We start from the raw sequence: 25,044 nt of genomic DNA on the forward strand, positions 1-25,044 counted from the left end.
GGAGAGACTTAAACCAAACTTCCTTCCCTTTGAGGTCCTTAATCTGCCATTTCCATTGGGTGAAAAGGAAACTTCCATACTCAAAATGCTTCCCAGAGGCCCTTTCCAGGGATGAAAACAAATCAAAGGGCGCTCTGCACACGCTCAGAGGCCATTCCCTCCCCAAAGAGGGGGCGGGTCCTCTTTGCTCCGCCTCGCCCTGAGCAGCCGCTCTTGCGCCATTGCCTTTGGATAGGCGAGGCCCTGGACGGAGGGAGAGAGGGAAGGGGACTCAGGCGGGACGCCAAGCCGGGAAAGGAACCAGAGCGACGGGCGAGTTGGTGGGCTCTTCCCGGCGAGGGCGCCCCCTTCCCACTTCAGCCAGGTAAGCAGGCAAGATTGCACCTGTTGGTCTCATCCTCACTTTGAACCAAGAATAACATTGTTTGGGGCTATGAGCCACTTTGAATAATAATAACAACAGCAACAACAACAACAATAATAGCAATAATAATGAAATATTGATAACAACAGTGATAATAATAATAGTGATCACTAATTGTGATTATACTGATCATAATGATAATTATTACTAGAGCATACCATGAGGTCTGCATTGGCTTGAGAGTCCTATTGTAGTAGTAGTAGTAGTTGCTGTTTAATGCTTAGGCCATAGGTCTTCCACATACAGGACAAACACATACATACATACAAATAGATGTATACAATTCGAAATACACCATTAAAATCTATCTATATATATATATTGTTTTGAGTGACCCCATAAACCCGAAATCCGCTGGACGAATTGCTGCCAGATTTGGCCATAACACACCTACTAACCCAGTGGTTCTCAACCTGGGGGTCGGGACCCCTGAAGGGGTCGCGAGGGGGTGTCAGAGGGGTCGCCAAAGACTATCACAGACAGTACTTTTTGTTGGTCATGGGAGTTCCGAGTGGGAAATTTGGCCTAATTCTATCGTTGGTGGGCTTCAGAATGCTGTTTGGTAGTGTGTGAACTATAAATCCCAGCAACTACAAAGTCTATTTTCCTCAAACTTCACCAGTGTTCACATTTGGGCATATTGAACATTCGTTCCAAGTTTGATCCAGATCCATCATTGTTTGAGTCCACAATGCTCTCTGGATGTAGGTGAACTACAACTCCCAAACTCAAGGTCAATGCCCACCAAACCCTTCCAAGTATATTCTATTGGTCATGGGAGCTCTGTGTGCCAAGTTTGGTTCAATTCCATCATTGGTGTAGTTCAGAATGCTCTTTGAATGTAAGTGAACTATAAATCCCAGCAACTACACCTCCCAAATGTCAAGGTCTGTTTCCCCCAAACTTCACCAGTGTACATATTTGGGCATATTGAACATTCGTGCCAAGTTTGATCCAGATCCATCATTGTTTGAGTCCACAATGCTCTCTGGATCTAGGTGAACTACAACTCCCAAACCCAAGGTCATTGCCCACCAAACCCTTCCAAGTATATTCTATTGGTCATGGGAGCTCTGTGTGCCAAGTTTGGTTCAATTCCATCATTGGTGTAGTTCAGAATGCTCTTTGAATGTAGGTGAACTATAAATCCCAGCAACTACAACTCCCAAATGTCAAGGTCTATTTCCCCCAAACTTCACCAGTGTACATATTTGGGCATATGGAGCATTTGTGCCAAGTTTGGTACAGACCCATCATTGTTTGAGCCCACAGTGCTCTCTGGATGTAGCTGAACTACAACTCCCAAACTCAAGGTCAGCGCCCACCAAACCCCATCCTCCTATTCTCCCACCAATTCTCCCATCCCAACCCCACCAGTATTCAAATTTGGGTATATTGGGTATTTGACCCAAATTTGGTCCAGTGAATGAGAATACATTCTGCATATCAGATATTTACATAACGATTCAGAACAGGAGCAAAGTTACAATTATGAAGTTGCAACGAAAATAATTTAATGGCTGGGGGTCACCACAACATGAGGAACTGTATTAAGGGGTCGCGGCATTAGGAACATTGAGAACCACTGTACTAACCCAAAGAGTGGCCATAAATTTGGGAGTTGTAGTTGCTGGGATTTATAGTTTACCTACAAAGAGCATTCCAAACTTCACCAATGATGGAACTGAACCATCAATTCCATCGTGATTAACAGAAAACACTGGAAGGGTTTGGTGGGTATTGACATTGAGTTTGGGAGTTGTAGTTCGCCTCCATCCAGAGAGCACAGTGAACTCAAACAATGATGGATCTGGACCAAACTTGGTACAAATACTCCATTTGCCCAAATATGAACACTGGTGGAGCTTGGGGAAAATAGACCTTGACATTTGGGAGTTGTAGTTACTGGAATTAATAGTTCAGCTACGATCAAAGAGCATTCCGAACTCCACCAATGATGGAATTGAACCAAACTTGGGTACACAGAACTCCCATGACCAACAGAAAACACTGGAAGGGTTTGGTGGGCATTGACTTTGAGAGTTGTAGTTTGCCTCCATCCAGAGAGCACCGTGAACTCAAACAATGATGGATCTGGACCAAACCTGGTACAAATACTCCATATTTGGGGAAAATAGACCTTGACATTTGGGAGTTGTAGTTACTGGGATTTATAGTTCACCCACAATCAGATAGCATTCTGAACTCCACCAATGATGGAATTGAACCAAACTTGGTACACAGGACTCCCATGAACAACAGAAAATACTGGAAGGGTTTGATAGGCACTGACCTTGAATTTTGGAGTTGTAGTCCACCTACATCTAGAGAGCAGTGTGGACGCAAACATTGATGGATCTGGACCAAATTTGGCACGAATGCTCAATATGCCCAAATGTAAACATTGGTGGAGTTTGGAGAAAATAGACCTTGACATTTAGGAGTTGTGGTTGCTGGGATTTATAATACAATATCAGTATTAAATATTACTCTATTGCACTATACCATTATATTGTAATATTACTAGTCATATTACATGTAATATAAAATATATAATTATAATATCATATTATTATTAGTACGATATTGCATATATAATAATATAATCTGGATTTAAGATGGCATTAATGGTGGGGCCCCAGATCATGCTTGATTTTCCTGGTTTGAAGAGACCAGCAATAAAAAGGAATGGCCTATGTATATACTCAGATTTTTCCTGGCTTGAACAGGCCCAAGAATGAAAAGAAATGGTACTCTGCACGTGCTTAGGAGCTCTGTCTGGTCACTTTTTTTAAAAAAAAATGCTTCTGGAACATGGCCTATACAGCCTTTAAAACTCACAAAAATCCACTATAAAAAAAGGTTTTCATTTGGTTTCAGCACACACACACAAACACACACATATAAATATAAATATAATGTTGGTTTGTGGGATCAACATAACTAAAAAACAATTGGGCAAATTGACACCAAATTTGGCCACAAGACACCTAGTAACCCAAAGAGTGACCATCACTCCAAAAATTTGATTTTGCCATTTGAGAGTTGTAGTTGCTGGGATTTATAGTTCACCTAGAATCAAAGAGCATTCTGAACTCCACCAATGATGGAATTGAACCAAACCTGGCACACAGAACTCCCATGACCAACAGAAAATACTGGAAGGGTTTGGTGGGCATTGACCTTGAGTTTGGGAGTTGTAGTTCAACTACATCCAGAGAGCACTGTGGACTCAAGTAATGATGGATCTGGACCAAACTTGGCACGAATATTCCATATACCCAAATATGAACACAATGGAGTTTGGGGAAATAGACCTTGACATTTGGGAATTGTAGTTACTGAGATTTATAGTTCACCTACTATCAAAGAGCATTCCAAACTCCACCAACAATGTAATCGAACCAAACTTGGCACACAGAACTCCCATGACCAACAGAAAATGTTGGAAGGGTCTGGTGGGCATTGACCTTGAGTTTGGGAGTTGTAATTCAACTACATCCAGAGAGCACTGTGGACTCAAGTAATGATGGATCTGGACCAAACTTGGCACGAATATTCCATATACCCAAATATGAACATAGATGGAGTTTGGGGGAAATAGACCTTGACATTTGGGAGTTGTAGTTACTGGGATTTATAGTTTGCTTACAAATAAAGAGCATTCTGAACCCCACAAACAACAGAATTGGGGCAAACTTCCCACACAGATCCCCCATGACCAATAGAAAACACTTAAGGCCATCCAGTCCACCTCCCTTCACCAGGGCAAGAAAACATCATCAAAGCCCTCCTGACAAAGAGCCATCCAGCCAGAGATATAGATCAATATATATGATTAAAACACAAAGAGATATAGTATCAAAAATTTGAAAGGGACCCCTAAAGAAGGCAATTATATGATATATGCTACAGATTAGGCAATTCTGACAATTTCTACATCAACACTGACAAAGAAACGGTAAGAAATACTGTTTACCCACAGCATAAAGACATTACACATATTAGAAACCAACCTTTTCTCATTACTTTTCCAGATCACCAGACTGGGCCACAGCAACGCCTGGCAGGGGACTGCTCATAATAATAATAATAATAATAATAATAATAATAATAATAATAATAATAATAATGCTCAGTTTGCTCATCAGTCTTACAACAACAGCAATAATAATGTAATATTGATAATAATAGTGATAATTATCATAACTGATTATACTGATCGTAATGATGCTATTATTCTTAAAGCATACCATGAGTTCTACATTGACTTGAGAGTCCTATTGTAGTAGTAGTTGTTGTTTAATGTTTAGGCCATAGGTCTTTCATATGCAGGACAAACATACATGCATACAAATCAGATTTTATTTATTTCGTATCAAAAGCATTGCATAAATTAATATAAAACTGAAAAAAAACAGAAGGAGCACAGGCATCTAAATGTTTTTTGATCAAAAACAGGCAACAGCAACGGCATTGTGTGTAGCCTCCAACAAATTCCTCCTCTGTACATGAGGCAGGGCACAGTGGACAAGCATATAGATGCGGAGTTGTCTGTTCTGCTCCACAGTCACACAAGATTTGGGATTATTTTAGGTTCTTTCAAATCAGATTATTAAATACAATATGAAATACACCATTAAAATCTATATAAATAAAAATGTAATGTTCGTTTGTGGGATTAACATAACTCAAAAACCACTGGGCGAATTGACACCAAATTTGGACACAAGACACCTCTCAGGCCAACGAGTGACCATCACTCATAAAAACACTAAAAAACACAGTGGAAAGGACTTAAAAAGGCAACAAAATATAAATACATTACAACACATGTGCAAAACCACACACACACACACACACATATATGTATATACGCAAACACACATATATACATATACACACACACAAAACACATATACACTGACTAGGCCACTGCAACGTGTGGCAGGGGATGGCTAGTCCTCTATAAACTAAGTAAGGGAAAACTTGGGCCCTCCGGGTGTTTTGGACTCCAACTCCCACAATTCCCAACAGCAGGCTATAATTATGTTTGGATTTATGCATCATTAGGATATTATAATTTCCGGTGTATAGTGCGTTAGTTAGATCCTCAAAGCATTTAAAGTCCTGTCGAAGGCTTTCTTGTCTGGAATCACTAGGTTGTTGTGAGTTTTCCGGGCTGTATGGCCATGTTCCAGAAGCATTCTCAACTGACGTTTCGCCGGCATCTATGGCAGGCGTCCACAGAGGTTGTGAGGTCTGTTGGAAACTAGGCAAATGCTTCATTAGCATTGAATGTCTTAGCAGATTCAAGGTCTGGCTTCCTACTGTTTTGGGGAATCCTTTGTTGGGAGGGGATTAGTTGGCCTTGATTGTTTCTTGTCTGGAATTCCTACTGGCTGTTAGGAATTGTGAGAGTTGGAGTTTGCCCGTGCCTGCTATATAGCCATGGTTGTTTACATTAGTTTACATTTAGGTTGTTTACATTTACAGTAGAATCATTGCAGACTTGAAATGTATTCAGTTCAGTCCTCCGTTCAGCCCTACGCAGGAGGAAACCGAGGCCTTTGCATGCCTACCTTTGGCTTGGGTATTGTGTTGAGTAAACCAAATTTCAGGACTTCATGTATTTGCTTTCCTGCTCTGAATCATTTTAATGTAGTGCTAGAGATCTGTTTAGATCTGACGTCTTTGCAGCCATAATTCTGAAACTAAACATGTCACGACTGTGGCTGGAGAGGACATAGGCAACGGCCAAAGTTTCCTGAATTTCCCAATCCGCCTGCAAAGATTGAACAATGTGTTCTGCAGTGATGTGATTTATTGCATGTTGTACTGACGCTCAGGAAATGACATGGGTTCGATGCTCAGAAAAGCCGTGCCTGTTGGATTACAAATTCTAAAGTAAGAATAATAAGAATAATAATACAAATTCTAAAGTAGTAATAATAACAATAATAATACACATTCTAAAGTAGCAGTAATAATAATAATAATAATAATAATAATATACATGGAGCGAGAGTTGCCAGATGTTCAAGCTGGGTTTAGAAAAGGCAGAGGAACGAGAGACCAGATTGCCAATATCCGGATGCTGGAGAATGGAGAAAGGCAGGGAGTTCCAGAAAAACATCTATTTCTGCTTCATTGACTCTTCTAAAGCCTTTGACTGTGTGGATCATCATAAATTGTGGCAAGTTCTTGGTGGGATGGGCATCCCAAGCCTCCTTCCCTCTCTCCTGAGGAATCTGTACAAGGACCAAGGAGCAACAGTCAGAACTGACCACGGAACAGGAGACGGGTTCAAGATTGGGAAAGGCGTACGGCAAGGCTGCATCCTCTCACCCAACATTTTTAACTTGTATGCAGAACACATCATGCGAGGATGTGCGGGGCTTGAGGAATGCAAAGCTGGGGTGGAAATGGCTGGAAGAAACATTAACAACCTCAGATATGCAGATGACACCACTCTGATGGCCGAAAGCGAGGAGGAGCTGAGGAGCCTTCTAATCAAGGTGAAAGAAGAAAGCGCAAAAGCCGGGTTGCAGCTAAACATCAAAAAAACCAAGATTATGGCAACAAGAATGATTGACAGCTGGAAAATAGAGGGAGAAATCGTGGAGGCAGTGACAGGGTTTGTATTTCTAGGTGGGAAGATGAGTGCAGATGCAGACTGTGGCCAGGAAATCAGAAGACGCTTCCTTCTTGGGAGGAGAGCAATGTCCAGTCTCGATAAAATAGTAAAGAGTAGAGACATCAGACTGGCAACAAAGATCCATTGCCTAGTCAAAGCCATGGTCTTCCCTGTAGTAACCTACGGATGTGAGAGCTGGACTTTAGGGAAGGCTGAGCGAAGGAAGATCGATGCTTTTGAGCTGTGGTGTTGGAGGAAAGTCCTGAGAGTGCCTTGGACTGCGAGAAGATCCAACCAGTCCATCCTCCAGGAAATAAAGCCCGGCTGCTCACTGGAGGGAAGGAGACTAGAGACAAAGTGGAAGTCCTTTGGCCACATCATGAGGAGACAGCAAAGCCTGGAGAAGGGAATGATGCTGGGGAAAGTGGAAGGCAAAAGGAAGAGGGGCCAACCAAGGGCAAGATGGATGGATGGCATCCTTGAAGCGACTGGACTGACCTTGAAGGAGCTGGGGGTGGTGACGGCTGACAGGGAGCTCTGGCGAGGGCTGGTTCATAAGGTCACGAAGAGTCAGAGATGACTGAACGAATGAACAACAAAAATATTATTATTATTATTATTATTATTATTATGTAATCCAGGATGGAAGAAAAGGTAGAATATAAACAAAGTTTGTTTTAATTTTCAGGATGTTATTGCATATACTCCAACTGATCAGATTTCATCCTCTGCCTTCAAAACATCCCACTTTTTCTGTCTTGAGGGGGTAAAGGAAGGGGCCTGAGGCTGTTAGGAATTCTGGGAGTTGAAGTCCAAAACACCCGGAGGGCCCAAGTTGACCCGTGCCTGGTCTATATTCTATGTAGTTCATAACTATTTTCATCTGGACCACACTCAAATATGAAATGGTGGAAGATATATATATGTGTGTGTGTGTGTGTGTGTGTGTGTGTGTGTGTGTGTATGTATGTATGTAATGTTCATTTGTGGGAGAGATTCAAACGGTCTTTAGGTATCCATGTGAGAGATCTTCTTCAAACAGCCAAAAAACAAAAATACAAACTGGCTCTCTCTGTTCCTGCACTATTCCTGCAGAGCTAAAAACCTAAATATGTAACTGTTGCCAAAACTCCCAGGCTCAGTTAGCTTCTTGGGCAAGGCCCAACCAATCAGCTTCATGCTTTGCATTTGCAGTTAACACACTCACCAACTGATTTTTTTTACATGCTCTAACACCTTCTACACTGCCATATAATCCAGATTATCAAAGCAGATAAACCACATTATTTGCTTTAAACCAAATTATATGGGTCTATACTGCCAGATAATGTGGTTCAAAGCAGATAATCTGGATTTGATATGGCAGCATAGAAGGGGCCAGAGTGCATTTTGATCTGCATCTTAGTCCACAGTTGTTCTGAAGCCTGCTGAGCTGTTGTACACACAAAACAAGGTGTTTATCCTGCTTTTTCCATTTGGACGAAAGCCGCCGTTTAATCATTAAGCTCTATATAGCCTCGTAAAGAAAGAAATGGTCGAAAAGGTGCGGTCTTTTCCAAACTCTGTTTACAAAGCCATAAAGCATCTCTGTGTGGTGCTGGGTTACATATTTATGCTCTCACTGCAAAGACTGGAATAGGGATAGTCAGTCCTTTTATTGCCTTTGAATATATGACCGTGCTGTGCAAAAATGAGCTCTTTCCTTCATGGCCTTTGGACATGGAAGTTTAGGCAGAGCGACTTGAATAGCTTATTTGATGTTGTCACAACTGGATTGGGAATGCTCAGAGTAGGACTATGGATCTCAGCATAACGAGAGTCCCGGTATCTACTTTGTTCATTTACTCTGCCACAACCAAGTTGGGAATGCTATAATAATAATAATAATAATAATAATAATAATAATAATAATAATAATAATATAGCGTAAAAACACAATCCAGAGCAGAAGAGAAAACTGGCGAAAGAAGGCTCTCCGTGGACTGTGCCGTCACACTCAGATGCTATAACGTTAAAACTAAGACGTGCTTCTCTCTTTATCTGGGCGAACCACTGGGGTCTTTCTTTCTTTCTTTGAAGCAATAACTCAATAATTTCAACAGAAAGGAATAAACCATGAAAATGAACAAAATCTGGCTACCAGTATTAAAAAATTCTAAAATTGCAACAGCAAAAACAGCAGAGAGGAAAACAGGCAGGGACATCTAATCACCTTTCAAGAAGAGTTCGCTCCAGGCACAGTCAGCCCATTGTATGCTAATCAAGGTGGTCAGTTGAAAGATTCACACCTAGCCCAACTTACAAAAGCCCTTTGTCTCACCCTGGTCATTCCACAGATATATAAACCCCTTTTTTCCCAGTTCCAGCAGACCTCACCTCGGAGGATGCTTGCCATAGATGCAGGCGAAACGTCAGGAGAAATGCCTCTAGAACATGGCCATGTAGCCCGAAAAAACCCACAAGAACTGAATAACTCAATACTTTCAGCAACTGATGCCGTTACCTTTTTATAGGGCCATCTAACAAGGATGCTGTAGTGCAGTGGTTCCCAACATTTTGGGGATGAATGAAAGAGGGCCATCTGCCTACCATAGTCCTCTGTTGCATTCTTAGCTAATAATATCATTTATCTATCTATCTATTTATTTACTTATTCACTCTATTTATATACCGTCCCTCTCAGCCCGCAGGCAACTCGGGGCGGTTTACAGTGGGTGCCAAGACCATAAAATACAATTTCAACACAATAAAGACAATCGGTAATAAAACCATAATAAAATCAATAAAAACATGAACATCAGGGTCTCCTATTAAAAACATTGTCCAATCACATCGTCCAACCATTCCATTCTCCTATTGTGCTGTCGCACGCTGGGCCTGTGCATTAGACTGTACACAGGACATAAATTCTTTGTGCCCAACGGGATGCCAGGGCTGCCTCAGATTAAAGGCCCTTAGATTCCCCCAAACAGAGTCTTTAGAATGCTTAAAGTAAATCCAACAAAATTCTTTATTGATGAAACAAACAGGTACTTTCAAGCTTTCTTAACTGTCTATAGGCTAGTCTAAAGGCAGGCAACTGTTCCTTCACTGTTGGGAAAATCTCCGACCTCTACCTGGGCAATCTGTCTTCTCTTCTGTTGGCGTGGGACCCCTACACCCGGTCCAATCTGCTTTATGGTTGCCGTGAAGGGCCCTTAGCAAACAGAGACTTTGCAGAACTTCCAGGAGGAGGAAGATGTTCACTTCCCAGTGATGGCTGGCTGAAGTCCCTCAGCCAAGCTGTGGCTGTATGTCTCCCGGCCAAGCTGTAGGGCTGTATAACCCCGGCCAAGCTGTAAAAGACGAAGCTTTTCTACAGTAGCCACTTCATTCTATGTCCTGTGCAAAAGGCTTCTCTGTGAGAACTAACTCAAAATGACTCCTGTTCCCTCCAAAACTCAAAAAGGGGTGGAACCAGGGAACCTAACTATTATTGACAGGTGGCTTGCCCTATGATTGCAGCCAAAAGAAGCCACCTATCTGCAGGGTCCCTGAAACTTAGGACTGCAATAAACATTACATGCAAAAGCAAACAGAAATGGAGCTCCTGGTACAGCTGTACCAGCACACCTATGTCTATTACACTGTATTTGGAAATGACTCTCTTTCGAAATGTTAAAAGGGAGGGGGCCGATCTGATATCCTTAGGGAGGGCGTTCCATAGCTGAGGGGCCACCGCTGAGACGGCCCTGTCGCTCGTCCCCGCCAGCCGTACTTGTGACGAAGGCAGGACCGAGAGCAGGGTCTCCCCAGGTGATCTTAATGTCCTGGAGGGTTCATAAGGGGAGATGCATTTGGACAGGTAAGTTGGGCCAGAACCGTTTAGGGCAGTGGTTCTCAACCTGGGGTCCCCAGATGTTTTTGGCCTTCAACTCCCAGAAATCCTAACAGCTGGTATACTGGCTGGGATTTCTGGGAGTTGTAGGCCAAAAACATCTGGGGACCCAAGGTTGAGAACCACTGGTTTAGGGCTTTATAGGCTAAAGCCAGCAAATTGTGCCCGGTAGCAAACTGGCAGCCAGTGGAGCTGGCACAGCAGAGGAATTGTGTGCTCCCTGAGTGCTGCTCCTGTTAGCAATCTGTCTGTTGGACGCTTCAGAGCAGTCATCAAAGGCAGCCCCATGTAGAGTGCATTGCAGTAGTCTATTTGGGATGTAACCAGAGCATGGACTACCATGGTCAAGTCAGATTTCCCAAGGTACGGGCTTTTATGAAGTTTTGATTGAAATATTTGTGGTAATCTTTCAAATAACCCAGGGAAGTTCTTGGCATTCAATAAAAGGTGTAATAAAAACAAAACAGCCAAAGCACCATTTCCTTTTTTATGTTCGCAGTGCTTTTCGGATTACGTCAGCAGTTGACGGTGGCCGAAGATGGCAGCCCTTGGGAGAATGTACTCCTGCCCTTGTTCCCGGTCTCTGGCTCCGTTACTCAGGATAGGAATCCCGAAAATGGGTCCGTCCCAACTCCATACAACCGCCAGTTGTGCTGCCAAGGATTACTACGAAGTCCTGGTGCTCGGCGGAGGCACGGGAGGAATCAGCATGAGCGCACGCATGAAGCGGAAAGTGGGCGCGGGCAACGTGGCCGTGGTTGAGCCTCAGGAGGTAAGAACGTGCTTTACTCCCTCTCTACTCTATGTTGGAAGTGAAGAAGCATCAATACTTGTAGTGGCCTCTAGCATAAACTCATCCATAGCACTGGCTATGCTGCACTCTAGTGTCTTCTACCATAAACTCATAGATAGCGTTGACTGTACTGCACTCTACTCTGATGTCTCTTAGGTAATTGGTGCTGGAGGAGAAGCAAAGGGTAGCAGTTTCCCAATTGTTCCTCTGTCTACACCAGTGTTTCTCAACCTTCCTAATACCGCAACCCCTTAGAATCATAGAATCAAAGAGTTGGAAGAGACCTCATGGGCCATCCAGTCCAACCCCATTCTGCCAAGAAGCAGGAAAATCGCGTTCAAAGCACCCCCGACAGATGGCCATCCAGCCTCTGCTTAAAAGCTTCCAAAGAAGGAGCCTCCACCACACTCCGGGGCAGAGAGTTCCACTGCTGAACAGCTCTCACAGTCAGGAAGTTCTTCCTCATGTTCAGATGGAATCTCCTCTCTTGTAGTTTGAAGCCATTGTTCCGCGTCCTAGTCTCCAAGGAAGCAGAAAACAAGCTTGCTCCCTCCTCCCTGTGGCTTCCTCTCACATATTTATACATGGCTATCATATCTCCTCTCAGCCTTCTCTTCTTCAGGCTAAACATGCCCAGCTCCTTAAGCCGCTCCTCATAGGGCTTGTTCTCCAGACCCTTGATCATTTTAGTCGCCCTCCTCTGGACACATTCCAGCTTGTCAATATCTCTCTTGAATTGTGGTGCCCAGAATTGGACACAATATTCCCTTCATACAGTTCCTCATGTTGTGGTGACCCCCAAACATAAAATTATTTTTGTTGTATAACTGTAATTTTGGCAAGGACTGCTAGTATGCTAAGAGGGTTGGATGAAAAGTAATGCCTCCACCTTTGTCACTTGGGTTTGGATGAGAATATTTTAATAAATCAAACGCAGAAATAATCCTTAGAATGTGCTCTTTAACTACTACTATTCACTTTTCGACATAATTACCAGACAATTGGATACATTTCTGCCAACAATGAACAAGTTTTCTGAAGCCGTCACGGAAGAAGTCGACACTCTGTTTCCGCAACCCATTGTGCACCGATCTCCTGATAGCCAAGCAAAGCAATAATGTGACTCACACATTCTTGTGAAATGACGATTATGCTTGAAATTTCTCTCTGAGTGAGACAACGATCGTCCTGAATCAATCTGTCAACCTTTTGCTGGTGAAACTCAGCGGTTGCTGTCACAGGACGTCCAACTCTTTGTTTGTCCCGCAAGTCAGATGTTCCCACCTCAACATCTTTAAACTGACTCGCCAAACAACGCACAGTACTCACATCAACACAATCACCATCAACAGCTTGCGTTCTCTGATTAATCTCCTTTAGGGTGACACCTTCTACTGTCAAGAATTCAATGACTGCACGTTGCTTAAATTGCATTGAACGACCGTCTACATTGGGTTCCATACTCCACACTTTAACAACACAACCGTTCAATCCTAAGGCTTCCCGCCAAATAGGAACTGTAGAGGAGAGTCTACTGAACAAGCCAGTACCTGCCGCATACCAGTACCGTCATCTGTTGAGGAGTTACGAAGTTGGAGGCATTACTTTTCATTCAACCCTTGTACTTCTTAGAAAGCATGGCTATTGCCTCATCACACTAGAGAGTGAATCCACTTTAAATCTGGTTTCTGCTTCCTACAGAATTCTGGGGTTTGTAGTTTAGGGAGGAGCCTTTAACAACCTCACTAAACTGCAAACCCCATAATTCTGCAGGAGGCAGAAACCAAATTTAAAGTGGATTCATTTTCTAGTGTGATGAGGTCCTTATATCGTTTTTGTACCAATGTCAGCTTTGATCCCAAGCGGCATGCTGTGTCTCTTTCAGAACCACTATTACCAGCCGCTCTGGACTTTGGTCGGGGCTGGGGCAAAACAGCTGGCGCCTTCTTCGCATCCCACGGCGAGTGTGATTCCTTCCGGGGTGAAGTGGATTCAGTCCAGAGTGCAAAAACTAGATCCAGACAAGAACTGCGTCCATTTGGAGAACAACCAAAAGGTAGTCCGTTTCATTCCCAAGATCACGTCATTCTTGAATTGTCTAGTCAATTGGTTGTCTCAGAATTTTTTTATAGGAACGCCTTATAGAATCATAGAATCATAGAATCAAAGAGTTGGAAGAGACCTCCTGGGCCATCCAGTCCAACCCCATTCTGCCAAGAAGCAGGAATATTGCATTCAAATCACCCCTGACAGATGGCCATCCAGCCTCTGTTTAAAAGCTTCCAAAGAAGGAGCCTCCACCACACTCCGGGGCAGAGAGTTCCACTGCTGAACGGCTCTCACAGTCAGGAAGTTCTTCCTCATGTTCAGATGGAATCTCCTCTCTTGTAGTTTGAAGCCATTGTTCCCTTGCGTCCTAGTCTCCAGGGAAGCAGAAAGGAAGCTTGCTCCCTCCTCCTCCCTGTGGCTTCCTCTCACATATTTATACATGGCTCTCATATCTCCTCTCAGCCTTCTCTTCTTCAGGCTAAACATGCCCAGTTCCCTAAGCCGCTCCTCATAGGGCTTGTTCTCCAGACCCTTGATCATTTTACATTTACTTAGAGAATATTTTGAAACAGAAAGGCAAGTTACAATAGTCCTTCCTTTGTGGCATTCATTATTTTATTTGCAATCGACTGTGTGTTTACCTTGCGCATAAGTTCTACTCGCCCCAAGTCCCCTTTGGAGAGATGGTGCGAGGTATAAATAAATTATTATTATTATTTTTACTGACACAAAACCACAATATGTCACAGCAAACAAGATCTATATGCTGGATTTTGTGTCACAAAATCACAAGTCGAACACTTCCCATGCATCTAGGACTGTGTGATGTATTTTTGAATGATGTGCGCAGATCCAAGTAAGTTGACAGATTTATTATTATTTATTATTTATTTATTTACTTCATTTATAACTCAAAGCGGTTAACAACAGCAAAATTCAATGCAAAAACATCACAAAACAAATATGGGACAGTTAAAAACAGTAGCATCATCAACGATTAAACATCAAGATAACAATCATTAGCGTCTCATCAGTAAAATCCAATCTCATCATCCATTATTCCGTATTCCTATATTCAATTACACTGCTTAATCGAATGCTTGTTCGAACAGCCAGGTTTTCACTTTCCTCCGAAACGCCAACAGGGAGGGGGCTGATTTGATATCTGTAGGAAGGGCGTTCCACAGCCGAGGGGCCACCACTGAGAAGGCCCTGTCTCTCGTCTCTCTGTGATGCAGGCGGGACCGAGAGCAGGGCCTCCCCAGATGATCTTAATGTCCTAGTTGGTTCATAGGAGGAGATGCGTTCGGAGAGGTAAGTTAGGGCCAGAACCATTTAGGGCTTTATAGGCTTGTGATTTTGTCGATGTTTATTATTTCCAAATGCCGGCTGAGATCTTTTGGCACGGCATCCAGTGCACCAATGACCACTGGGACCACCTGTACTGGTTGATGCCAAAGCCTTTGCAGTTCGATTTTGAGTCTTGATAGCGGTTGAGTTTTTCCTGTTGTTTTTCCTCAATGCGGCTGTCAGCTGGAATGGCAACATCAATCATCCAGACTTTTTTCTTTTCCACAATCGTGATGTCTGGCATGTTGTGTTCCAAAACTTGGATTTGGATTTGAAAGTCCCACAGTATTTTTGCATGTTCATTTTCCACGACCTTTGCGGGTTTATGGTCCCACCAATTCTTTACTGCTGGCAGGTGGTACTTCATTGCACTTCACTTTATTTCTTAATTAGTCGCTCTCCACCAAGGTGCTCCAAGTGACTTACAATCTAAAATAGCATTTACACAATATAAAAACATTCAACAGTAACTATTTGGCAAATTAGATAGGATTACTTAAATGCACAACCAAACAGCCAAGTCTTGAGTGCCTTTACAGAAGGTCGCAACTCCGACATTGCTCTAATGTATGGAAGCAATGAGTTCCACAGAATTGGAGCATAGGTTGGAAAAGCTCTACTATGCCTTGTAGCTTCCAGGTGTACCTCCCTCCCTAGGGCCTGGTATGTATAGGAGATTTTCCTGGGCAGATCGAGGTGACCACTGATGGAGAAAAGGAATGAGGCGGTCCCTAAGATATAAAGGTCCTTGGCCATTTTGAGCTCTAAATGTCAGGATCAGTATCTTGTAAAAGATCCGATGTTCTATTGGTAGCCAAAGCAGTTGTTGCAGAATCGGTGTAATATGGGATTTTATAGATGATCCCGCTAGCAGCCTGACTGCTGCATTTTGGACCATCCGAATCTTCTGGGTTGTTGACTTCGGAACTTGTGGCAGAAGTTCCAGTGAATCATCTGGGCCACAGAGTTGTGCCTCTGTTTGTAGTCCGTCTGTGCTATTTTCTTGCAACAGCTGAGGAGATGATCCATGGTTTCATCTTCTTCCTGGCACAGCCTGCATTCTGGGTCATCAGCTAATTTTTCAATCCTGGCATTAATTGCATTGGTTCTGACGTCTTGCTCCTGGGCTGCAAGAATCAAGCCTCTTTCTGCCTCCTTCTTCAGGGTTCCATTCATTAGCCATCACCAGGTCTTCTCCTTGTTAATTTTTCCTTCAATTTTGTCAAGAAACTGTCCGTGCAGTGCTTTGTTGTGCCAGCTGTCAGCTCTGGTTTGGAGTGCAGTTTTCTTGTACTGGTTCTTTGTCTGCTGTGCTTTGAGAAGTTTCTGATTATTGACTTCAATTAAAGCAGGTTCTTGGCTTTCCTTTACTTCTTCTTCTTCTTCTTCTTCTTCTTCTTCTTCTTATTATTATTATTATTATTATTATTACTATTGTCTGCAACAGAGTCTCTCCTGAGATTCCCTGCAGTCCCAGGTTTTGTTTTGTTTTTGTTTTTTTGTCGTGTCAGGAGCGACTTGAGAAACTGCAAGTTGCTTCTGGTGTGAGAGAATTGGCCGTCTGCAAGGACGTTGCCCAGGGATGCCCGGATGATGTGATGTTTTTATCATCCTTGTGGGAGGCTTCTCTTATGTCCCCGCATGAGGAGCTGGAGCTGATAGAGGGAGCTCATCCGCCTCTCCCCGAATTTGAACCTGCGACCTGTTGGCACAGGGGTTTAACCCACTGCGCCACTGGGGGCTAGCAGTCCCAGGTAATAACTTGCAAGTACCTATATACGGATATGTTGTTGTTAATTCGTTCAGTTGTCTCCGACTCTTCGTGACCTCATGGACCAGCCCACGCCAGAGCTCCCTGTCGGCCGTCACCACCCCCAGCTCCTTCAAAGTCAGTCCAGTCCCTTCAAGGATGCCATCCATCCATCTTGCCCTTGGTCGGCCCCTCTTCCTTTTGCCTTCCACTTTCCCCAGCATCATTCCCTTCTCCAGGCTTTGCTGTCTCCTCATGATGTGGCCAAAGGACTTCCACTTTGTCTCTAGTATCTTTCCCTCCAGTGAGCAGTCGGGCTTTATTTCCTGGAGGATGGACTGGTTGGATCTTCTCGCAGTCCAAGGCACTCTCAGAACTTTCCTCCAACACCACAGCTCAAAAGCATCTCTCTTCCTTCGCTCAGCCTTCCCGAAGGTCCAGCTCTCACATCCGTAGGTTACTATAGGGAATACAGGGAATATACGGATATAGCCAGAGCTAAATGCGAGCATGTTTAACATAATGACTGTTTTATGTTGTAGATATCGTACAAGTATTTGATCATTGCCCTTGGACTCCAGCTGCACTTTGAAAAGGTAAGCTTTTCATTTCATTTTTCTAAAGCTCCATCTGCCAGTGTAGTCAATGGCCTTTTAGGCTTCCTTCACCTGAATAGGGGTGCACTTTTTGAAAAATAAGAATTATATGTCAGGGGCGGGATGTGTGTTTGAAGCAGGCTTCCCTACTTGCCCTGATACCCTAGATGAGAGGAAGAGGTTTCAAGGAAGCTGCTGCTCTGTGTTGCCCAAACCCTTGATGTCAATACTACATCACTGATTTTATTCTGTTGCAGATCAAAGGCTTGCCCGAAGGTTTTAACTCACCTAAAATAGGTTCCAATTATTCCATTCACACAGTCGAGAAGACATGGAAAGCTCTGCAGGATTTCAAGGAAGGGAATGCCATTTTCACCTTTCCGAACACTCCGGTGAAGTGTGCCGGAGCACCACAAAAGATCATGTACTTGTCAGAGGCGTACTTCCGAAAGGTATTTATTTATTTATTTATTATTTACATCATTTTTATGCCGCCCTTCTCACCCCGAAGGGGACTCAGAGCGGCTGGCAAGATATATATACATACAATATATTATATTGTTAGCATAGTACAATATCAGTATTATATAGCACTTTATTTATTTATTTACGACATTTATGTGCCACCCTTCTCACTCTGAAGGGGACTCAGAGCGGCTTACAAGTAAAATGTAAATACAATATATTATATTATTACCATAGCACAAAACGATCTTGACAGATTAGAGAGATGATGGGCCAAAACTAACAAAATGAAGTTCAACAGTGACAAATGCAAAATACTCCACTTTGGCAGGAAAAATGAAATGCAAAGATACAGAATGGGGGACGATGAGGCCTGGCTCGAGAGCAGTACGTGTGAAAAAGATCTTGGAGTCCTCGTGGGGAGGAAGGTGAACATGAGCCAACAATGGGATGTGGCGGCAAAAAAAGCCAGTGGGATTTTGGCCTGCATCAAGAGGAGCATAGTGTCTAGATCCAGGGAAGTCGTGCTCCCCATGCTCTATTCTGCTTTGGTTAGACCACACCTGGAATATTGTGTCCAATTCTGGGCACCACAATTCAAGAGAGATATTGATAAGCTGGAATGTGTCCGGAGAAGAGTGACTAAAATGTTCCAGGGTCTAGAGAACAAGCCCTATGAGGAGCGGTTTAAGGAGCTGGGTATGTTTAGCCTGAAGAAGAGAAGGCTGAGAGGAGATATGATAGCCATGTATAAATATGTGAGAGGAAGCCACAGGGAGGCTTGTTTTCTGCTTCCTTGGAGACTAGGACGCAATGGAACAATGGCTTCAAACTACAAGAGAGGAGATTCCATCTGAACACGAGGAAGAACTTCCTGACTGTGAGAGCCGTTCAGCAGTGGAACTCTCTGCCCCGGAGTGTGGCGGAGCCTCCTTCTTTGGAAGCTTTTAAACAGAGGCTGGATGGCCATCTGTCAGGGGTGCTTTGAATGCAATATTCCTGCTTCTTGGCAGAATGGGGTTGGACTGGATGGCCCAGGAGTTCTCTTCCAACTCTAGGATTCTAGGATTCTATTAATATTCTACATTGGTATATTGTACTATAACATTATACTGTAATATTATTATTAATGTTACATATAATATGAATATATATAATTATAATATCATATTATTATTAATAATATTATATTGTATTACATTATAATATTATCAATATTATATCTATATACAATATATTATATTATATTATATTATATTATATTATATTATATTATATTATAAGCACAGTGCAGGAGACAAGATGGAACTGCCTTCCTGGTCTCCCTCTTCACTCTGATCCCAGAGCAGCAGTTGATGCTGCGGAGAGGGACTCCCAACTGATATAATATTATGTAATATATTATGTAATTATATAATATATACATTGCCGCCACAATGTGATGTGGCGGCAAAAAAAGCCAATGGGATTTTGGCCTGCATCAATAGAAGCATAGTGTCTAGATCTAAGGAAGTAATGCTACCCCTCTATTCTGCTTTGGTTAGACCACATCTGGAATATTGTGTCCAATTCTGGGCACCACAATTCAAGAGAGATATTGACAAGCTGGAATGTGTCCAGAGGAGGGCGACTAAAATGATCAAGGGTCTAGAGAACAAGCCCTATGAGGAGCAGCTTAAGGAGCTGGGCATGTTTAGCCTGAAGAAGAGAAGGATGAGAGGAGATAGGATAGCCATGTATAAATATGTGAGAGGAAACCACAGGGAGGAGGGAGCAAGCATGTTCTCTGCTTCCTTGCAGACTAGGACGCAATGGAACAATGGCTTCAAACTACAAGAGAGGAGATTCCATCTGAACATGAGGAAGAACTTCCTGACTGTGAGAGCCGTTCAGCAGTGGAACTCTCTGCCCCGGAGTGCGGTGGAGGCTCCTTTTTTGGAAGCTTTTAAACAGAGGCTGGATGGCCATCTGTCAGGGGTGATTTGAATGCAATATTCCTGCTTCTTGGCAGAATGGGGTTGGACTGGATGGCCCATGAGGTCTCTTCCAACTCTAGGATTCTAGGATTCTATGATTATATTATTAGCATAGCACAGGAGACAAGGTGGAACTGTCCCCTGGCCCCCTCTCTCTTCACTCTGGCCAAGTATTGCCAAGTCAGCTGTGTAGAGGATTTGCATCCCTTTGACAACCAATACAGGCCAGCATCCTAATCATTATTTTACAGGTGTACGTTGTACTACTTATACGTATGTGGAATTATTATTTTTTACAATGCTTATGCATATATCACTGCCATATATGAAATAATGCATTAAATTAGAGTAGCATGGGAATGGACATTGCTTCTGCACATTGTGCATTGCAACTCTGTATTGGGTTACCAGCCTTGATACCTGTTTGGGTATCAGCCAGCACGTCAACGACTTAAATCAAGACATAGTTTTCTTAGATCTACAGAGACACTCGCTGGAACACCCCAGCAAGCGAGAGTCCAAAAGTGGCAGGCCCAAACCCAGCACCTCAATTCATGGATGATACCAGATGAGAGACTCCCCCCTGGGCACACAGAGGATTGGGCGACTTGGAAGGCGCTGAACAGACTGCGCTCTGGCACCACGAGATGCAGAGCCAATCTTAAGAAATGGGGCTACAGGGTGGAATCCTCGGCATGCGAGTGCGGAGAAGAGCAAACCACTGACCACCTGCTGCAATGCACCCTGAGCCCTGCCACATGCACGATGGAGGACCTTCTTGCGGCAACACCAGAGGCACTCCAAGTGGCCAGATACTGGTCAAAGGACATTTAACCAAATACCAAATTTGCAAAATCTGTGTGTTTTTTTCCTTTTTCTTTTTAATCTGTGTGCTTGTTTTGCTCTGTTAGAATTGTAATACAATGGTTGCTGATGACAAGATAAATAAATAACCAGCCTTGATCCATGTAACATTGCCCTCCATTGGTATTCCACATAAGCGTTAGTCTCAAAGATGTTCTAAGTTTTGTAAAGGCTCTAAAAGATCATTCTACTGGTATTGATGGAGTTTTTTTAATTCGAATAGACAGGGAAACGTCCCAAAGCGAACATAATCTTCAATACTGCCCTCGGGGTGATTTTTGGAGTTCAGAAGTATGCGGACGCTCTGCTAGAGATTATCAAAGCGAGGGACATCACCGTCAACTACAAGTACAACCTTGTGGAAGTCCGAGCCGATAAACAAGAGGCGGTTTTTGAGAATTTGGACAAAGCTGGAGAAACAAAGGTCTATCAGGTCAGCACCTGCAATCTTTTATTATTACAGTAATAACAATAATAATAATTTTATTTCTTACCCACCCCCTCCTTGGGGCTTATTATTATTATTTACCTGCCCCTCTTTGTGGCTTAAGGCGGTTATAGAATAACAATAACAATTATTATTATTTTATTTCTTATCCACCCCTCCTTGTGGCTTATGGCAGTTATAGAATTATTATTATTATTACTATTATTATTTTATTTCTTACCCACCCCTCCTTGTGGCTTATGGTGGTTATAGAATAACAATAACAATAATAATTATTATTATATTTCTTACCCGCCCCTCCTTGTGGTTTTGGCAGTTATAGAATAATAATAATAATTATTATTATTATTATTATTATTATTTTATTTCTTACCCGCCCATCCTTGTGGCTTATGGCGGTTATAGAATTATTATTATTATTATTATTATTATTATTATTTCTTACCTGCCCCTCCATGTGGCTTAAGGCGGTTATAGAATAACATTAACAATTATTATTATTATTATTATTTTATTTCTTATCCACCCCTCCTTGTGGTTTATGGCAGTTATAGAATTATTATTATTATTATTATTATTATTATTATTTCTTACCCACCCCTCCTTGTGTCTTAAGGCGGTTATATAATAATAATAATAATAATTATTATTATTATTATTATTATTATTATTATTATTATTATTTTATTTCTTATCCACCCTCCTTGTGTCTTAAGGCGGTTATATAATAATAATAGTGATTATTATTATTATTATTATTATTATTATTATTATTTTATTTCTTATCCACCCTCCTTGTGGCTCGAGGCAGGTTACAGAATAATTAAAACACATAAACATTGAAAAAATATCACAGCTGCACACATATTAAACATGTATTTCTACAAAAGATACATATTAAAACACATTTCTGTAAAATACATATTAAAATATGTTTCTGTTTGAAAGGCTAAATCAGACTTGGGCAAACCTCGGCCCTCCAGGTGCTTTGGACTTCAATTCCCACAATTCCTAACAGCCTATCAGCATGTTTTCAAACTGCTAGGTTGACAGGAGCTAGGGCTGATAGACGGGAGCTTACCCCGTCTCGCAGATTTAGACTGCCAACCTTCAGGTCAGCAGTTCAGCAGCACAAGGCTTAAACCCTTTGCGCCACCACGCCACCCATTGTGCTACCAATCCCTTTTTGCCATGCAGGAAAAGCAGAATCAAAGCTCTCCCAATAGATGGCCTTTGGGATTTCTTACAACTCTGATATCTACAAAGAGGTATCAAAGTTGTAAGAAATCCCAAAGGCCATCTGTTGGGAGAGCTTTGATTGTGCTTTTCCTGCATGGCAAAAAGGGATTGGTAGCACAATGGGTGGCGTGGTGGCGCAGTGGGTTTAAGCCTTGTGCTGCTGAACTGCTGAATTGTGATAGATACATAGTGCAAAAGGAGTCCACTGTTGTGGAGATGTGATGAGTGACTGCTGAAAGGACCTGCAGTTACCAAAACTTGTAGAATCATAGAGTTGTAAGAAGCCTCATGGGCCATCCAGTCCAACCCCTTGCAAAGAAGCATGAAAATTGCATTCAAAGCACCCCCAACAGATGGCCATCCAGCTTTTGTTTAAAAGCTTCCAAAGAAGGAGCCTCCACCACACTCCGGGGCAGAGAGTTCCACTGCTGAACGGCTCTCACAGTCAGGAAGTTCTTCCTCATGTTCAGGTGGAATCTCCTTTCTTGTAGTTTGAAGCCATTGTTCCATTGCGTCCTCGTCTCCAGGGAAGCAGAAAACAAGCTTGCTCCCTCCTCCTTGTGACTTCCGCGTTTCTGTGTACGAACCCACACGATCTCTTCGATCATCTGGAGAGGCCCTGCTCACGCTCCCACCTCCTTCGCAGGCACAATTGGTGGGGACGAGGGAGAGGGCCTTCTCGGTGTTGGCCCCCCCGACTCTGGAACTGACTTCCCAGGGACATTAGACATGCCTCAACGCTGGCAGTCTTTAGGAGGAGCCTGAAAACGTGGCTGTTCCAGTGTGCCTTCCCAGAATAAGGAGAACTCTCAGCAATATGTCCTCACAATGGACTTTAATACTGACTTAGGATGGACTGTGCTCCCTCATTTCTCTCCGAAAAATCCGATCCTAGTTATATTTTACCTTGTTCATGTCAGCATATTTTCAATTTTAATCTATTACGTTTGGCCCGGCCATTTTTAAAATTGTTTATGTCACTATTGATTGTTTTTTGTTTATGTGATTTCTATGATTTGTATTTTATTGATTGTTTATTGATGTTGTGTTTATTGATGTTTTGTTTCATGTATTTTGGGCTCGGCCTCATGTAAGCCGCACCGAATCCCTTGGGGAGGTGGTAGAGGGGTACAAATAAAGATTATTATTATTATTATTATTATTATTATTATTATTATTATTATTAATCAAGATCAAGTTTGTTGTCCAGTTTGATCCAAGGTCAGATTCCTTTCCAATTGGACTGTTTCTTTGTTTAACTAGTACGAAATGCTCCACGTCACCCCTCCGATGGGCCCCCCCGAAGTCCTCCTGAACAGCCCGGTTTCTGACGGAGCCGGCTGGGTCGACTTAAACAAGGAGACGCTGCAGCATAAGAAATACCCGAATGTCTTTGGCATCGGAGACTGCACCAACCTCCCGACCTCCAAGACGGCTGCAGCAATCGGTGAGATGCTAGTTGAATACTCAAGCTTTAACACAGAGCTCTCGACTGGTTTTGAAAAACCGAATCTGGCTTTGTTGTATTTGAAGAATGGGGGAAACTGATGATCAAATAGAAACAGGGCTAATATTCGAGGCACCAAAATGTGTGTTAAGGCCAGTGCCACACTACACTATAATAGTGTTGCTGACCCACTTGCTTCCACCTGTGGACTTCTGGGATGGTCGTGTGATCATCTCCTAACTAAATTGACACAGCTGTCTAGGGCAGGGGTCCTCAAACTAAGGCCTGAGGGCTGGATACAGCCCTCCAAGGTCATTTACCTGGCCCTCGCTCAGGGTCAACCTAAGTATGAAATGACTTGAAAGCATACAACAATAACAACAATCCTATCTCATCAGCCAAAACCAGACCCCCCTTTATTTACTTATTTATTTATTATTCCAACTTATATGCCGCCACTTCCCTGGGGCTCGGAGCGGCTTACAAGAACAGGCAAAATCTAACACAATTTAAAAACAATTTAAAAACAGCAATATCAAAGATCAAAGGCCTGTCAAAACAGGTATGTCTTACATGCCCTGCGGAAAGCTGATAAATCCCTCAAGGCACGGACTTCAGGTGGCAGAGTATTGCAGAGTGGTGGTGCCACTGCTGTGAAGGCTCTGCGTCTGGTTGCTGTTAGACGCAAGGTCTTGACACTGGGAATTTCCAATAGATCTTGGTCCTCAGAACAGAGGGATCTCTGGGGTTGGTAGGGGGTGAGGCGGTCCCTCAGGTACATCGGCCCCAGACCCTGCAAGGCCTTAAAGGTGAGTACCATCCCTTTGAAAGTGATCCGGTGCTCAATTGGTAACCAATGCAGCTGCAGTAAGATTGGTGTTATGTGGCATCTCATCGGAATTCCCGCAAGAAGCCGGGCAGCTGCGTTTTGTACCAACTGGAGCTTCCGGATCACCGACAGAGGAAGGCCAATGTAGAGGGCGTTACAGTAGTCCAGTCTTGAGATGACCGTGGCCTGGATCACTGTAGCTAGGTTGTCCCTGGACAGGGAGGGGGCCAGCCGTCTAGCCTGCCGCAGGTGAAAGAAAGAAGGCGGTTCTGCTTACGGCGGAGACCTGGGCCTCCATCA

At 43.0% G+C, this 25,044-nt stretch overlaps 1 protein-coding gene across 1 annotated transcript in view; it reads left to right on the plus strand.

Moving 5' to 3' along the window:
- Positions 1 to 229: 229 nt before the first annotated feature.
- Positions 230 to 25,044, plus strand: part of SQOR (sulfide quinone oxidoreductase) — a 33,273-nt gene continuing 8,458 nt past the window's right edge. The window contains exons 1-7 of the mRNA XM_067471425.1: positions 230 to 364; positions 11,438 to 11,710; positions 13,617 to 13,787; positions 17,423 to 17,476; positions 17,734 to 17,928; positions 21,005 to 21,214; positions 23,732 to 23,915. Coding sequence (XP_067327526.1) covers positions 11,477 to 11,710; positions 13,617 to 13,787; positions 17,423 to 17,476; positions 17,734 to 17,928; positions 21,005 to 21,214; positions 23,732 to 23,915 — 1,048 coding nt within the window. The 5' untranslated portion in view covers positions 230 to 364; positions 11,438 to 11,476. The remainder of the gene's footprint in view (positions 365 to 11,437; positions 11,711 to 13,616; positions 13,788 to 17,422; positions 17,477 to 17,733; positions 17,929 to 21,004; positions 21,215 to 23,731; positions 23,916 to 25,044) is intronic.

Source organism: Anolis sagrei, chromosome 9, assembly GCF_037176765.1.
Source record: "Anolis sagrei isolate rAnoSag1 chromosome 9, rAnoSag1.mat, whole genome shotgun sequence".
NCBI classification, from domain to species: domain Eukaryota; kingdom Metazoa; phylum Chordata; class Lepidosauria; order Squamata; family Dactyloidae; genus Anolis; species Anolis sagrei.